Raw genomic sequence first — 16,618 nt, 5'->3', positions numbered from 1 at the left:
CCCGAGCATGTTTGCAGGTTGAAGAAAGCCTTGTATGGCTTAAAGCAAGCACCAAGAGCATGGTCTGACAAGATTTCTGAATATCTTGTCACTATTGGCTTTCATGTAGCCAATGCAGATTTCTCACTGTATGTGAGACATGGTGATAGAGGAGTTGTGCTTGTTGTCATCTATGTAGATGACTTGATCATTATGGGGGACCATGATGCAGAGATCTTTGATATAAAGATCTTGCTTAGACAGAAATTTGAGATGAAGGATCTGGGGGAGCTCAGATATTTCTTGGGCATTGAGGTGATTAGGTCACCACATGGTATTGGATTACTGCAGAGACGGTATGGCTTGGACATGTTGTCCAAGTATGGTATGACAGGCTGTAAGCCTATTTCCGTGCCATTGGATCAGAATGGCAAGTTGAGTGCAGATTCAGGCGAGATCTTGGAGGATCCTACTATGTACAGACGCATAGTAGGAAGTTTGATCTACATGACGATCACCAGACCAGATTTGAGCTATGCTGTTGGGTTGGTGAGTCAGTTTATGCAGGTTCCACGAAAACCGCATTTGGATGCAGTGAGACGCATACTGAGGTATGTGAAGTCTACTTTGCATTGTGGACTATTCTATGAGACTGGGACAGAGATATGTGTACATGGGTACACAGATGCTGATTGGGCTGGTAGTATCTCAGATAGAAGATCTACCAGTGGATTCATGTTTTCTTTGGGGAGTGCTGCTGTGACTTGGAGCAGCAAGAAGCAGCCTACGGTTGCTCTATCGAGTACAGAGGCCGAGTACAGAGGAGCTGCTATGGCAGCATGTGAGGTAGCTTGGTTGAGAAAGCTACTTGTAGATTTGGGTCTATCAGTGGATAGACAAGTTGTCATTTTCTGTGACAACATTAGCAGTATACAGTTGGCCAGGAACCCAGTCTTTCATGCTCGTACGAAGCACATAGAGGTCCACTACCACTTCGTCAGAGAGAAGGTCTTGGCAGGAGATCTTGACCTTGTTTATGTCAGCACAGAGGATCAGGTAGCTGACATCTTCACCAAAGCATTGGGTACAGAGAAGCTCCGCAGATTCAGGGCTTCGCTTGGTGTACATGAGATGGAGTTGAGCTCGAGGGGGAGTGTTGAGATATCGAGCTCCTCTAGTGAGGCGGTGGACACTGATGACCCGCCTGGGGGATAGGCCCCACACTTACACCACTGGCATGGTTGGTGAGATCTTGGGTGATATGCGGCCAGTGGAATGACAGGCTGTGTGACAGCCATTCTAGAGACTGCCATAGTTATAGCGCCAGCTCATTTAGTCGGGTTCACACTATAGAGAACCCGTGTATGTATTGGTTGAGTACCTTTCATATTATGAGTACTCTTATCTTGTATATGGTGTGTTGAGTGTTGAGTGAAGAAGAAGAAGATTTTCAGCCTCTCACCTTGTGTGTTCTCTATTAGGGTTTTGTGAGTGTGTGTGTGTATGCTTGCAAGAGCTCAAGCTCTCTTCCCCCCTGCATCTTTTCACTTTTGGCCAGGCGTGTACTTCTTCCGACAAGGTCAACTTGTACGATTCATAACTTTTGATTAGTAAGTCTAATTGGGACGTTCAAGCAATCAAAAGTTATCTACTCAAGACGAGCTTTCCATTGAGGCAAAAAAATTTACATTCTGATTTGTGTATTAATAGTTATTGCAGTTCAAGGAACTATAGCTTTTAATCGACCTTCTACTCGTCCTAATTCGCACCCTTTCCTACCCATTCAAAATTGGACTTCCTAACCACATTGGAATGCTAAAATATAATATAATAAGCTAGTCAATCATACAACCATTAGAGTTTAGGACTTACTTGAGGATGTAACTATAGATTGGGTGGTTGTAATAGAGTCCACAATTTCGCAACAATCAAGGTCTCTAATCTCCTTGTAATCTTTAGTTGATCCGCACTCTAATCAATCCGTAGACTTGATTGCTATGCAATGTAAATCAACCAAATAAGTAAAATCAATCCCCAAAAGGTAGATATAGCATATGTAGTCGTGTATGTGCTCATGGTCTTCGTGATTGAGGACTTCCAACAAGAACCTCAAAGGGTATGTTGTAACATAAAGTGCATGTGAGTTGTGATGAGTTTAAAGCTTGGAAGTCTTACCAACTACCCACCACATACTCACCTCCTTAGTGTTGGAAGTCTTACCAACTACCCACCACATACTCACCTCCTTCGTGTTGGAAATAGAAATGATAGCTTGTAACCATGGTCTTTGTACCAAAAACACTGGAGAAGTCCAAGCCACAAATGAGGTCACATTTGCTTCGCTTCCCACCTCTTCGTTCCTCTTCTTTGTTTCCAAACAATCTCCTACAAAGATGTGCTATATGGGGCCTAATTGCACCTGTAACCACCACTAAGATTCCCAATCCATTAAACATATATTGTGGATGGAAAACCCATCTCACTCACCACAAAAGATATGCATGCATACACGTGGAATGGGTAAGAGAGACAAAGCTCTCATGTCTAAAGTTGTAAACTTTTCGTGAGTTAGAGAAGACAAAACTTTATCGAACAATACCTTTTATCATTCCGTTGCCTCCTCCCGGCTGAATCAACCTTCACACTCAAATCCAAATGTCAAAAGCAAGGGGATGATCAGCCCATGAAAACATACAAGCAAAGTAGGCATTTGATTGAAGTAATAAGCCGGGAATTCAACTCAATAAGAAAAATGCAAAGTAAATACATTAATATAAAGCCAAAGATGTATAGATTACGACTAATTACATCATTAATTCTAATTAGAGCTCTAAAAATTTAAAAAAAATATAATCTCTCTTAGTCCAAATTGAACCTATAGCATTGTAGAGATTAATCTCTTGATTCCAACAATGTTTACGAAATTGAATTCCGAGTCCGGGAGCTCAAGTTATGACTATTTTCGTGCTTGTTGGAAAATGTCAAGAAAAGTGACGATTTGATTATCTGTTAATTAATTAATTCCTCTCTTAGTAAGTAAAATATATTAAAATTATTTTATTCATGCTACTAATGCAATGCCAATGATTAATTTTTAATTAACAAAGAGATTAAATATTAATTAGATCTATGTTAGTTCATTGTACAGAACTTTACAGAGAGCAAAAACAAACATTTTGACTCGATAATTTTTACAAATCTTATGAAAAACACCTAATAAATATAAATCTAACCCACACATTATCCCCATAAACATCAAATCAAAGAAAAAAACCAAATCAAATAACAAAAATTAAAAACAATCCACTCAAATCCATGAGTGAATCTACCTTATCTGCTTTTTTTCTCTTCTCACACTCACTGTATTTTCACACAATGAGCTCACAGAATTGAAACATACTTGGACAAGTATCTAAAGCTACCATACGGTCTAGGATAACAACCGTGAATTATCGACAGCGGTGCCAATGTTAATCCTATTTTCCAAATGCTTAAGCAATCAAATACAAATGCATTATATACCCACACTCTCGTAGATCAAACTTAAGGTTTAAGTTTACCAATTAATGTATCATGGGGTTTAAGATTGCACCTGTATTCAGCTTCCCAAGGGAGGCCTTCCAACCGCTATGTGGAGCAGCTAGCTCGAATCATAGCTTCCATTCCTTGTCACCAAACAATGTTGATGGCAAGTCCCTCTCACAGCAAGAAGCTATGGAGGTGGAGAAGAAATCCCTAAAGCTCCCACTCGCTCTCTCACTCACTCTTACACAACATAAGAGTACACATAAGAGATAGAGGAAAGAAGAAGAAGCAAGAGCTCTCAATTCTCACACAAGGGAAGTGTCCATTCTCATTAGATGTGTTATCCTTTGTACAAACTTAATAAGTGGCCAAGCACCTGGGCATGGGCGGCCATTGAGTAAATCTATCATCTAGTGTGTGCTTGACTACTAGTGTACATGTGAACTTGATGTCGGCATTACAAAAATCTCGATCATCCCTTGTTCACATCATGTGTGGCTCATTAGAGTGAAAAAAATCATAAGTTGTGCATAAGTGCAAAAAACCGCTCGAGCAAGCAAAATTACAAGTGACCCAAATTAATAAAACCTTTGATGCCAATCACTCCTAAAAAGACTCTGAATGCTTCAAAGAAAATCTAATGGAGCCCATCAATCCTAAGATGGGTTTATTCCAAGTTGACTTTGACTAGCAAATAGCTCAACAACTATAGTTACGGCAAACGAGACATGTCTCTTTTATTGTATCCCTATGGATAAGTGTTCTACAATACACCTAAGAGATAGAGAAAAGAAGAAGAAGCAAGAGCTCTCAATTCTCACACAAGAGAAGTGTCCATTCTCATTAGATGAGTTATCCTTCATACAAACTTAATAAGTGTCTGGGCACCCGAGCACGAGCGGCCATTGAGTAAATCTATCATCTAGTGCATGCTAGACTACTAGTGTACATGTGAACTTGATGCCGGCATTACACTTAGCTCAGTCATCCCTTATTCACATCGTGTGTGGCTCATTAGAGTAGAAAAAATCATAAGTTGTGCATTAAGTGCAAAAAATCGCTCGAACGGGCAAAATTAGAAAGTGACCCAAATTAATAAAACCTTTGATGCCAATCACTCATAATGACTCCGAATGCTTCGAAGAAAATCTAGTGGGACGCGTCGATCCTAAGATGGGTTTATTCCAAGCTAATTATGACTAGCAAATAGCTCAACAACTATAGTTATGGCAAACGAGGCATGTCTCTTTTAGTGTATCCCTATGGACACGTGTTCTACAATACACCCAATAGCAAGCACACACAGCACAAAAAGCAGGAGTCCCGCTCTCCACAAGAGCCCACTATAAAAGTGCCTTTACTACGGAACTATGTTCTAGTTCTTCTTTGTTTGGACAAGGAACATGGAACATGGGGAGGGTAAAGAGCCAATGTCAAGGACTACCTCATCACAGAGGGATCCACAAGGGCTTTCACAAAATGTGTCCTTAGCCATAAACGAGCTAGCAGCCTCAAAGCCAGGCTGACAGAGGACTAAGTTCTATTGGAAACTGCATAATCTAACCCCATCGGGCAAGATATCCCATACCCTAAAACAAAGGGTCTCACGTAACCACCTCCTTCCGTCCACCACCACATGGATACGCAGTATGACATTTTAAATGGGAAGGGGGGTTGCAACCAATATAGTACCTAGAGGCTCAGAGTTTTGGAAAACCAAGCCAATCAAGGATGGTGACCAAATTTGATGGAACTGGAGATCCCATTCTCAGTACCTAGAGAAGTTCAATTAAATTTGTGAGACCATGGGACGGATTGATGATACCACTAAGATATGCTCATTTGGACTTTGTCTTGAAGAAGGCAAAGTAGGCTAATGGTTTAGGTCTCAAATCCATAGGAAAAAGTCAACTACTACGAGGTCTTGAGACACACATTCATAGTGCGATTCTCACCCAGTGGAGCAGCCAAATAAAGCCTTATTACACAGATCTATAACCTCAAGCCGGAGGAGGGTGAAACAATGTGGGACTATATTGCTACCACATAAGATGTAGCACCCGAGAAAGACTGGATGACTTGTTGCAACCTAAGAACAAGAGGCTACACGACCATCTCTACAAGTCTAAGCGCTACATCTTTGATGAGTGTTACTGCCAATAGGGCAATAGACAGTAGAAAATCTCCAAGACAAGGATGTAGAAGTCATCCACCTGAACTAAGAGATAGGGGACACATCATCCAAAGCCTCATCATTGGCCAAGGTTACCTAACCAGCAGCACCAGCTAGAGTTCTAGTCAAGGACATGAGCATGGATGACTTGGCAGAGAATATGTTCAATTTTTTAGGGCGAGAGTGGCAAGGCTAGCCCTAAGGGTAACCTCAAGGCCAGCACCTCAAGCAAGACACAAACATCTATTCCCATGAAGAGATATGGTTTGGTGCATAATCTGCCACCGAAATCATTCAAGCACAAAGTGTCTAATGCTCAAGCCTAGACAATAACAATATTTTGCTCATTGTTAGTGCCACACAAACCATGACAGAGCTCATTGTTGGTACTAAGGAAACCTAGCACCAGAACCTATGTTCCTAGTGCCAAAGCAACCACTAGCCCTAATGCCCATACCAAATGCTCCTCGGTAGCCATAAGCTCTAGGGCCTACATATCAAAATCCCATACCACGAGGTATGTATAGACCACCACCAATGCCATACCCACCTCCAGTATTACCACCCCAACCAGTTTCTCCTAGAACCACACCAGTACAACAGTACTCGCCATCAAACTCAGAGAGTCCAGAACAAGAGTCATATGAGCAATATGATTCCTATGGATATCCAGAGCAACCTATAGTCATAGAGTATACCTTTCTAGTCGAAGCTATGGTGCAACAACAAAGAGCAAGGGACCTCAAAAATATAGCACACAGGCCACCGATGGGGCAATGCTTACATTGTAAGGGCTCGCACCGTGTTTCTGAGTGCCCTAACTCCATCCCTGAATCCAATGCCAAACCCCAATGTCATTCCATACAAAGGCACATGTTACAACTTACAAGTGTGGAACATGCCTTCAAGGACTTTCCCAGCAAAGTGACAATCACCCCAGGCAATCAACCACTTCGACGAAAGTGTACAAGGAGGACTTAATCATACAATCCTCCTTAATGCCATCACAAATCTCCAAATTAACTCGAGGGCCAATCCTCCTTTAATGTACAAGGAGGATTTATTCATACAATCCTCCTTAATGCTGTCACGAACCTCCAAACGAAATCAAGGGCCAAGGAAACACTGAAGGAAATGAGAAGAAGCAAAAAGCTCAAGCTTTTGACCTCAAAGCGAGTAGCTCAAGAATCGGAGGTGCAAGTTCCAAAGGCTATATCAGACCTAAAAAGTCTAATGAAACATACCCAGAGGTTTAGAAGAAGAAGACCTCAAAGAGCTCATGTGACACGTAATGCATGGTCAAGGACAACAATGTCATAACCATTGAAAGTTGTTTAGATGATAGTTATGAAGCTCCCTCCCTTGCACACAGACAACGAGTGATCTCATGTTCAAACTAGCTCTTTCCAAAGGAAAGAAATCCATCGACTATGCAAACCTTCCAAAGAAACTCCAGGAGAACCCCAACCCCATGTGGGAGAAAAAGCAAATGAAGCAAGCCCAAGAGCTTGTGAGGAAGGTGCATGTTGAACTAGAGCTAGCACTTGAGTTAGTGGCCGAGTACAAACCACTAACCCTGCCTAAGCCATTCCCTGACCCAATCCAGAGCTAGCTAACGAGGCAACCTCAGAGCATGCCAAAGGCCTTGACCAAAACTTTAACCATTTTGAGACCATAAAAAGAGCCAGTTCCGGAGCGTTTGTCTCTAGAACCAAAACCAACCAGATTTCGCATTGCTAAATGTAATGAGGAAGGAGGACACAGTGATGGGAGGTGAAATTTGGCCTTCCATGAGTCATCATAGTCACCATAGTATTTTCTCCCATGTGAGGTGAAATTTGGCCTTCCATGAGTCATCATAGTCTACATAATATTTTCTCCAATTGTGATAGGTGATGACTTCATTTTGACCCTATTAGAGGCACCACCTCTTAGGGAAGGATCAATGCACATCCCCTACATGTTAGTAGGTCTAAGCCCACCTCCAAGCAAGTACGAACTAAGTGAGCGTGAATATTGCACGAGGGACATAGCAAGCCTCACAGCCTTCTTATTCTCAGATGTTCGAATCTCGATAAGTTATCTTTTACAAGAAAATTATCAACTTTGGAGAGACTTATCTAACTAGAATGGAAATTTAAGAGCCCACACACAGTTGAACCTTAACCTGAAGAGGAGGAGGATGAGCCGTGCCACAGTGATGAGCAGTCTCCTTCTATACCCAAGACAAAAGGACATCCAAAAGTTCCCATGAACAAGCTAGTTATTTATAAAGGTACAACGGTCTCTCCGCAATCTTGGATGGTGGTGCCGATGTCAGCATAATTACCAAGGATTGCTGGGAGGCTTGGGCAAGCTCACCTCTCATAGGCATTAGCCTCGTGGTCGAGCTTGCCGATAGGAACACAACTAAAACTTCGGGCATCTTTTAGGATGTGTCCTTCAGGATGCAAAGATTAAGACCTTCAGGCTAATCTTCCACCACACATTTGTGGTGATGGATTTTTAGAGAAGAGAATCATACACCATGATCCTCATAAGGCCTTATAAGAGAGACGTAAGATTGGTTCACAATTGGGAAACCAATCATATTTACATACACAAGGGTAACTAGTCCTTGAAGATAAACCTGAAACTAGGAAAAACTCATCCTACAGGTCAAGGCATTCTTGCTAATGAGTTAGATACAACTGCTCGGACCGCTTCAATTGATATTTGCAGAGCATGCAATGCAAACGCTCATGCCATGTTGATTGACATTTGTAGAGTTTGTAACAAGATATTGGATGGCGAAGATGAGGATGGAGAATATGAGCCCCTCTTAGAGCCTTGCCAACTCTAAGGACTAGATTCATGTTCTTGTTGCAACCAAGGACACTCTTCCACATAAGCTTGGAACACGGTTTGCACGATTGGACGGTATTGAAATCACATCTCTATTCATGCTTGATACATTTGAGACAGAACCAGCAGTGGAATCGACTTGCCTTGAGTTAGAGTTTCCCCAAAAAGACCACCTAGTTGCATAGCCCACCTTGTTGGTTGACACTAGTGCGAGGATAGTCATAATGTGTTGTCTTGGTAGACATGAATCTCATTAGGCCACCCACCTCTCGCACCATTTGCAACAACCATTACCGCAGTAAATAATGAGTGTTAAGTATTTTAAAACAGCTTCTACTTGGATCTAAACTTGTGTCATCATGTAAGTTTTATATGATTCTCGTAGGTACATTGAAAGAGAGAATCATTCTTGGAAGGAGATGGATCGTGGCCATGGATTGCATCGTCAAGCTGGTGAAGAAGGACTGCAATACTAGAGCTCCCCTTTGGAATGGTTACAGTATCCTTGGTGGATGTGGGCACCCTAAACCCATTAACATCCCGAGCGTAGTCCTTCACTTACAAGCCACCACCTTAGGTAACCTCTAACACTACACAACACTCTCGCCTTGCTGAGTCGGCCACACTCTTAAACCATTTTGGAGATCCTAAACCTTGATCTGACAAAGACAAAGACCACCTCCCAAACCTCAATCTCAACAACCCTTCAAGGAGGTCACTAAGAAAAAATGGGTATCCAAGCCTTGGCTAGCCAAGAAAAATACGACACCCATGCAAGGACCTGGCAGCCACCATTTAGCCAAAAGCCTAAACGTCAGCAGAGATATGCCAAGCGAGTGCCCCAATAGAGTTTTACCCAAACCTTGAGCCCCGTTTGTTGGATCCCCATCAAGTTGTTACGCCCAAGGCTTCTACAAAGGGAACCCATTTATCTGATCCCAAAATCCCGTTGTAAAAGATCCAGGTGACGACCTCAATACCCTATACCACCTTAGAAGCCAAGGCTTCCTTGGATCCTAACTAAATGGCTAGAAGCATAAGTATTCTATAAAGGAAACCCCCACCTCTTAGTGCCAAGATCAAAGAAACTCATGCCTCGACCCCTTGCAAATGCACCCTCAAACATCAAATCAAAGTGGGTGTGGAGAGACCTAAAGCCATGCCTCTAATGCCCACCCCAAAACGTTAAGTAGGACTACTATGTCAACATTATTAGGAACTTCTACTATGGCAGATGGAGCTCAAATGCTAAATTAACCTACCAACCCTTGAGGATCACATTTCTCGTCTATTATTAAGTTTGAGTTTGGCCCTCTCCCCAAAGGACCCTTCTTTGTTTACATAAGCTTCATCTTGAATTTGGTCCTCTTACCAAAAGGACCCTCTATTATAATCAATGTTCTTTATGAGCTGCTAAGCTTTGTCCCTCCAAAAAAAAGGAGGATAGATATTCCTCTTGACAATACATCTTTTGAAAATAAGTAACAAATGAATCCCAAAATCTTTTAATTGAAATTTCTATCATTTGAAGACATTGTTATTTATTACCACCTTAAATATATTATGCTATCTATATACAAAAACAGCCACATTGTTAGAATAATCAGCCTTTCTCCATTTCTCATCCACCAAGAATAATTTGTTTGAGGCATAAATGCAAGCATGTTGCTGGTGATGATGGTGTTATGGCGTGTTGGTAAATGACCCTTATTCATGCTTTTACCTTTAGCCGTGAAAGTGCTGCATTGCAGAGAATAACTTGGAAATTTATGGAGACAAAAACTCGACCAAATCCTGCAAATGCATATAGCCAATAACTTTTTTGTCCTGCCCATGGACACTGGTTGCAAATTTGGTGCACTGGCGTTGTTGGGGACAAAGGACCAACACCTGAGCTTCCAGCAGATGGTGTCAGTGCATAGTCAAAAATCTTTTCATCCCTGGCCGAGACACTGTAGATTATTGCTTTGCAAATTCAAGACCATGATCTGGGATTCCAGTAGATATTGCGAGTGCATAGCAAAGAACCTTACTCATAACTGGATAGGAACATCCACTTCCTATTTTCACGCTTTCTTAACATCCACAAAGCTTAGAGAAATGTTTACTTATTCTTAAAGGCAGCCTGTGAATTTCCACTCGAAAAGCAAACATTCACTTGAATCCAAAAAACTCCACTAAAAACTGTAGCAACAATGTACAAGACAAGTACTTGCACGCACCCCTATCTTACAGCATATAAAACACTTTAACAAAGACTAAGGGTTTGTCCAAGTGATTAATACATCTTATTTTCCCTATGCAAGTACCATATGCGAGCAATTATTCAGATCTCAGGTGTATCAAGATCCCAAACTCACACTAACTTATGCTTCTCTGCAAGGGTACATCACAATCCAAGGCACCCATACTGCAAAAAGAGCCAAAAACGAAAATCCCGAGAGACACTGTTGCTCTCCTAATTGAAGGGGAAGAGGCTACTCCCCTTAACCCTACATATAGTTATGGCCCTCATTGACACATCTTACCCTAGTAAGTGTAGCCCTCCACAAACATGCTTTTCTTTGCATCCTCACTTTCACCATCCCCAGTGTATTTTCCAAGCTGTGCCAGGGAATTGGCCTTAGCTCTGGCCAATAGGGATTGCTTTGCTGCCTCCACGTTTTCTGGACGACCCTGCCAGGTTTTCAACACTGAATTTTGGAGGGCCCGTGCATAGGAGAAAGACACGTGCCAAGGATTTGGAGACTGATTCATTGCATTCAGGTTAAGTGTTGCCTCCACCTCTGACTGGCCTCCCGACAAAAACTGTACCAACAGCATCCATTCATTACACTAATATCACAATTGCACCAGACACCTCAATAAAACAGATAACAAAAAATACGGTAAGGCATTACCATGATCCCAGGGACCGCGGGTGGAACCCTTCTTTGGAGCAGGTTCAGAGTATACTCAGCAACGACTTTGGGCGATTTCCTGTCCTTGCACTCAGCTCCAGGTGTTACCATACTTGGCTTCAACAGAATGCCTTCATAGAGAACGTTGTTTTTAGCAAGGAAGTAAAACACCTCATTCCAGACCTTCTCTGCAACTGCAAGTGTCCTATCAATACCATGGTCCCCATCTAAAAGGACCTCAGGCTCCACAATTGGAACTAACCCATTGTCCTGCATTTCAAGAAACAGAAATGCTTCAGGGTCAGGGCCAAACTCTATCATTATTTTAGAGCATCTTTAATTTTGTAAAAAACTAGATTAAAAGTTGCATAGTCTGCGGTTTCTGTACTACACCAAACTAATCACACAAACATAATTAAGCCTTGGCTATGCAATCCTTGTGAGGCAATAGCTTCTCTGAGTTACAAACCTGAGAGATTGCAGCATATCGAGCAAGCCCCCATGCAGCCTCTTGAACAGCCAGCTCAGAAGGACCATTAGGAATACTGATTACAGTTCGCCTGACAGCAGAAGAATCTAAGTTGAGGATAACTGAAAGCATAGGGTGGTCAAAAGCAGATCTAGAATTACAACCACATGTTTACGGTTCAAGTACTCACCATTTTGCAAACCTGGCTCCTTGCTTATAATATTCTGCAGACCGCGACGCCAGACCATCAAGGCCCTGGCACCATGACTCGTCATTGGAACCAGCAAGGGGGACCAAGCCCTACACAGCAAAGAATGGTTCTTAGTATGTGCCAATGGTATGCAACTTAAGCAGTGCATTGTGAACCAAATACCCTTGGACAGAGAGTATATACGCCTAAAAATGAATCATCACTAGAATAAAAACAATAAAATTCAGTTTAGGGACAATAAATAAAGGGGAAACTAATTATCAGAGAAAGAAAGAAAGAAATACACCAAGAAAGTTCAAGAAAACTAAAAGGTTTCAGTAAATGAGGGGGAAAAGAAATACAGGAGTGAATCAGCTGCATACAATGTTCTCTTTAAACAAAAGTTTTCAAGCATGAGATGAGTATGCATGCATACCTTGTCAACCTTGATTCCGGGTACAATATTCTCCTCTTTAAGGCAATCTACAAACTTCTTGCCATCTACAGTCGACTGATACAAAGTCTCCTCAAAAAGGATAGCACCCGAGATGTACTGTCCAAGGCCTGGAGTAGTGCAGAGGAGCTGTCTGTAAGCTTGACGGTTGGTTTCTGTGTTTTCTAGCCCAATCGATGCAAGTCGTTTCCCGCAGGTGGCATTAGACTCGTCCATGGCAAGGATGCCCCGACCAGGAGATGCGATGCTTTTCTGGATTTTGAAAAGCAAAAGAGGTGTGAAATATGTTACCATCAATTAACCCCATTCACAGATCTTGTTTTAAAAAGTTTGATACATAAGGGAGAATGCTTTGTCTGTGTCTTTGTAGCGAGTTGCTTCAGTATTGAACTCTTGAGTTCAATTCCCCCCCGTCCATACTAGTAAATAATGGCCTCTGCCCTGCTCCCGGTGGGTTTAGGGAGAGAGGCACAACATCTTCGACTCAATAGCAGGAAAGAAAAAAAGAAGAGAGGTGATGCTTTTGCAAAAGCGGATCAGATAATGTTTAAGAATTGCAGAAATGATTTGTTAAAAACAGCCTCTAAGCAAAAAACCAGAGAAGGAAATTCTGATCTGATCTTGCCGTGGAGATCTTGCACGGAAAGCCATCAAGGATCCAAAAACTAGCTGGATGTAAGACCTAGTGAGAATCTCTTTGATGCATGATTCTCTTTTGCATGTAATGAGTACATCAAACACCGGTTAAAGATATGTACCCTGGAACGAAACGGGAAGTAAAAAGGCCCCTGTTCAAGCTAGAATAAAACTCTGTGAATGCGAAGCCCTAAAAATGCATAAGACCCCTGGCAAAATACGGAACCCTGGCAAGCATGGAAACACTAGACGCTTTAAAAAAATCCTTGCTCTAGATAGAAAAGGAAACTTACCGCTGTCTTGATCAGCTCGTCTGAGAAAGAGCCTGCGCGAATGGAGAGGGACTGGGCAGGAACAGTTGAAGAGGATGAGGAAATTGAGCATTTGAGGGACTGCCCCATGAATTGGGAGGGGGCGAGGGAGATCGCGGGCTGCAGAAGGGACGCCATGAAAGCTTCTGAAGTGCAGAAGACGAGGAGGACCGGGCTACAGTGAGCTTCTTCAAGAAAGCCTGACTACGGCGAGCTTCTCCTGTCTACGGCGGAACAAATAATTGCTTCCAGAGGGACGAGACGAGGGAAGGGGACGGAGAAGAAGAGGCTAGGTGTCCTTCTACACGAGTCCATTTACACCAGGCATACTTGCATAAAATAATAATAAATGTAGTTGCGTGCAATTTTAGAATTTAAGAGTAGGGTTGATCTTTCAACAAAGTGGCCTCTTCTTGATGCTTAAGGGAGTTCTTGAGTGTGCTTATGGGTCAACCCCTTAGATGCACTGTTCTTTGCAACATGCTTTACAATAACTCTCTTCAACCCAACAACCACATCTAATTACAATCATACATTAAATCATCAATCAAGCTAATATCCCATGTAACCCCCAATGCACCCATCGATGTGCTTCCTGTCTATCCACATGTCCATGAGATCCATGTGATGGGGTGGAGTGCCACCCATTTTTAAAAAAAAAACATGTACACACAACAAAATACTATACCTTCTGTATAAAAAAAGATTGATATCAGACTGATTTGCCCTTTGGCTTAAATCACACAACAGAAAGGCACGATATTGTGTGTCCAACCACAGTGTAGAGGCCCATGGCAAACCCTTTCTCCCTCCTCCACACCCTCCAACGATGGGAAAGCGGTGTCCCAAGCAATGGCTAACAAATCACATAGGACATAGGCAAGACCACTAGGATCAACAACACGAATACTAAGGGGCATGCCATCATCACCCTCATCAAGTTTGCAAGGTTAGAAATACTTAGACAATCCAAGTTTCTAAAAGGCTTCAAGCTTTCCATATTTGAAGAGCTCATACTAGTGCAACTCAAGGAAAAGGAAGTAAAACTAATAAAGGTGTAGCATGTAAGGCAAGCAAGTGGGCACTCCTTCATGTAGGGAGAGCCCTCATTCAAGAATTCCACACCAAACAGGTGCCTAATTGATGCTACTCTAGGTTTTATTCTTTATTTTGTAAGCCTCGTGGCCAATCCACAGCTGATGTAATGCATTTGTATTAGTCCCATAGTCCATAAATGGCCTCCCTTGGATTGTGGTGTAATGTGTTTTAGGCAAGCCTTTGGAGAATACACCCCGTTGCCTTGCATGGGAATACTTTGTTTGCTTGAAAAGATATGAGTTTTTATAAAGCCTCACCTCTCTATGTTGGTTAATCCATTTACACTATCAATGTTATCTTTAAAACCAAGAAGGCTCTTCCTTTAAGCCAATTTTTTACTTAATCAACATGAGAAACAATCTTACATGTTTCTCTTTGTTCTCTCTCTCTCTCTCTCTCTCTCTCTCTCTCTCTCTCTCTCTCTCTCTCTCTCTCTCTCTCTCTCTCTCTCTCTCTCTCTCTGTGTGTGCATGCACGCGTCGTGCATGGGCATGCTTGCATTACATGTGTGTGCAAGGTCTTTATTTCTTTCTTTTTTTCCTTTGGGTAATAAAAAGGTTTGTTGAATCGGTCTAAATCGTTGCATGTCTTCACTTATATATAATAGGAAAAGTATTCAATAGTGTTTGTATCTTTCTACACTTCTTTAGCACATGCATTTTTATTGGAAGGCACAAGCAAAAGTACTAAATGAAAGTTTTTGCCTATCATAGCCTCAAAATTTTAGAACATTTCTACTTTTGTTTAATTGCTTAGTATTGCCATGACTAACTTCATGCACAAAGTCGATATTGTTACATATCATGGTGGATCAAAATTGCTTAGTATTGCCATGACTAACTTCATGCACAAAGTCGATATTGTTACATATCATGGTGGATCAAAGCTTGTGAATAATGGCATAATTTTAGGTAATGATGATAATAATAAGACAACTAAAAAGTTGATATATTAATTACTCCTCAAAATGAGGGCTCCACATACATTCTTTATATAGCTTAATGAGCATTCATCACACACACATGCTTTACACACTCCATGTGAATGGCACACAACATGTGAACCTATGACATCATCCATGACCTATGGAACTTCTACACCTTTTTACTACTTACATTCATCTCTTCCCCTCCAATTACAAATAACCTTTATACAAATGAGCTATAAAAAATGCACCAAAGAACCATGCTCCCCTCCATCACCACATTTCCATTGAATGTCACCCTATCAACTTGCCTTGAGTTGTTCAATTTCATGTAACCTATGTAATATGTAAGTTTTTTGTTTTTTCTATTCCTACAAGCACTCACAAAAATAATTATATACATGCTCAAAATTTTGGGCTTGTTCTTTTCCCTTCAAGTGACACACACTAATAAAAGGTGTGCCCTTGTAAGCATGGTTTCATAATGACTTCTCTATATGATTTAATTTATCAAATAGTTTTTTGATGTAAAAAAGCATGGGAAACTTTGAGTGATTTAAAAAAGACTACGAGACAAATAATTAATCAAAACAACCCTCCCACCTCCCTCCTTCACCAAAAAAGGTTATGTTACCTTCTTGTCCTGCCTTGAGTTGCTTGATCTCACATAACCTAGGTAAAATATCCAAGTTTTTTTGGTCATTTGTATTGTTACAAACGCCAGTTAACATGATTCCTACTCCTTTTTGCTTAAAATTTTAGGATTTTTCAAACTTTCACTTAGAAAATAAGCCCTTTTTTATGTTTTGATTCAACAGTGGCATTCTTTAGGTAAAGGTATGGGAAGCTTCAAGTGATTAAGGATATAAATAATATATCAAAACACCCCTCCCTCTCTCCTTCCCTTGTTTCATTGTTATTTCTTTCCTACAATCTCATCGGCTTCTTTATTTTGTTACTATAATCTTGTTTCCTTCCTTTAATGCTTTTAATGTGTCAAGCTCCAAATCATTGAACTAAAAAACAAAATCCAAAAAACAAGAAGGGACAACGTAATATGCAAGAAGTAGCTCATTGGATCCTAATTAAGGAGATACAAGGAGTAGTTTTATTA

At 41.3% G+C, this 16,618-nt stretch overlaps 1 protein-coding gene across 1 annotated transcript; it reads right to left on the bottom strand.

Annotated features, from left to right (window-relative positions):
- Nucleotides 1-10,679: 10,679 nt before the first annotated feature.
- On the bottom strand, nt 10,680-13,843 carry LOC147640291 (fructose-bisphosphate aldolase 1, chloroplastic-like). The gene is made up of 6 exons (XM_086778882.1): nt 13,464-13,843; nt 12,517-12,786; nt 12,081-12,190; nt 11,891-11,981; nt 11,422-11,691; nt 10,680-11,329 (listed from the first exon to the last, which is right to left on the bottom strand). The coding sequence occupies exons 1-6, from the start codon at nt 13,617-13,619 to the stop codon at nt 11,051-11,053; spliced, it is 1,176 nt and encodes a 391-aa protein (XP_086635008.1). The 5' UTR covers nt 13,620-13,843; the 3' UTR covers nt 10,680-11,050.
- Nucleotides 13,844-16,618: the final 2,775 nt, after the last annotated feature.

The sequence above is a fragment of the Cibotium barometz genome, chromosome 3 (assembly GCF_041138505.1).
Source record: "Cibotium barometz isolate CiBa-2024 chromosome 3, ASM4113850v1, whole genome shotgun sequence".
NCBI classification, from domain to species: Eukaryota; Viridiplantae; Streptophyta; class Polypodiopsida; order Cyatheales; family Cibotiaceae; genus Cibotium; species Cibotium barometz.
Note: the sequence above shows the minus strand (reverse complement) of the source record. Positions and strands in the feature narration are given on the sequence as shown.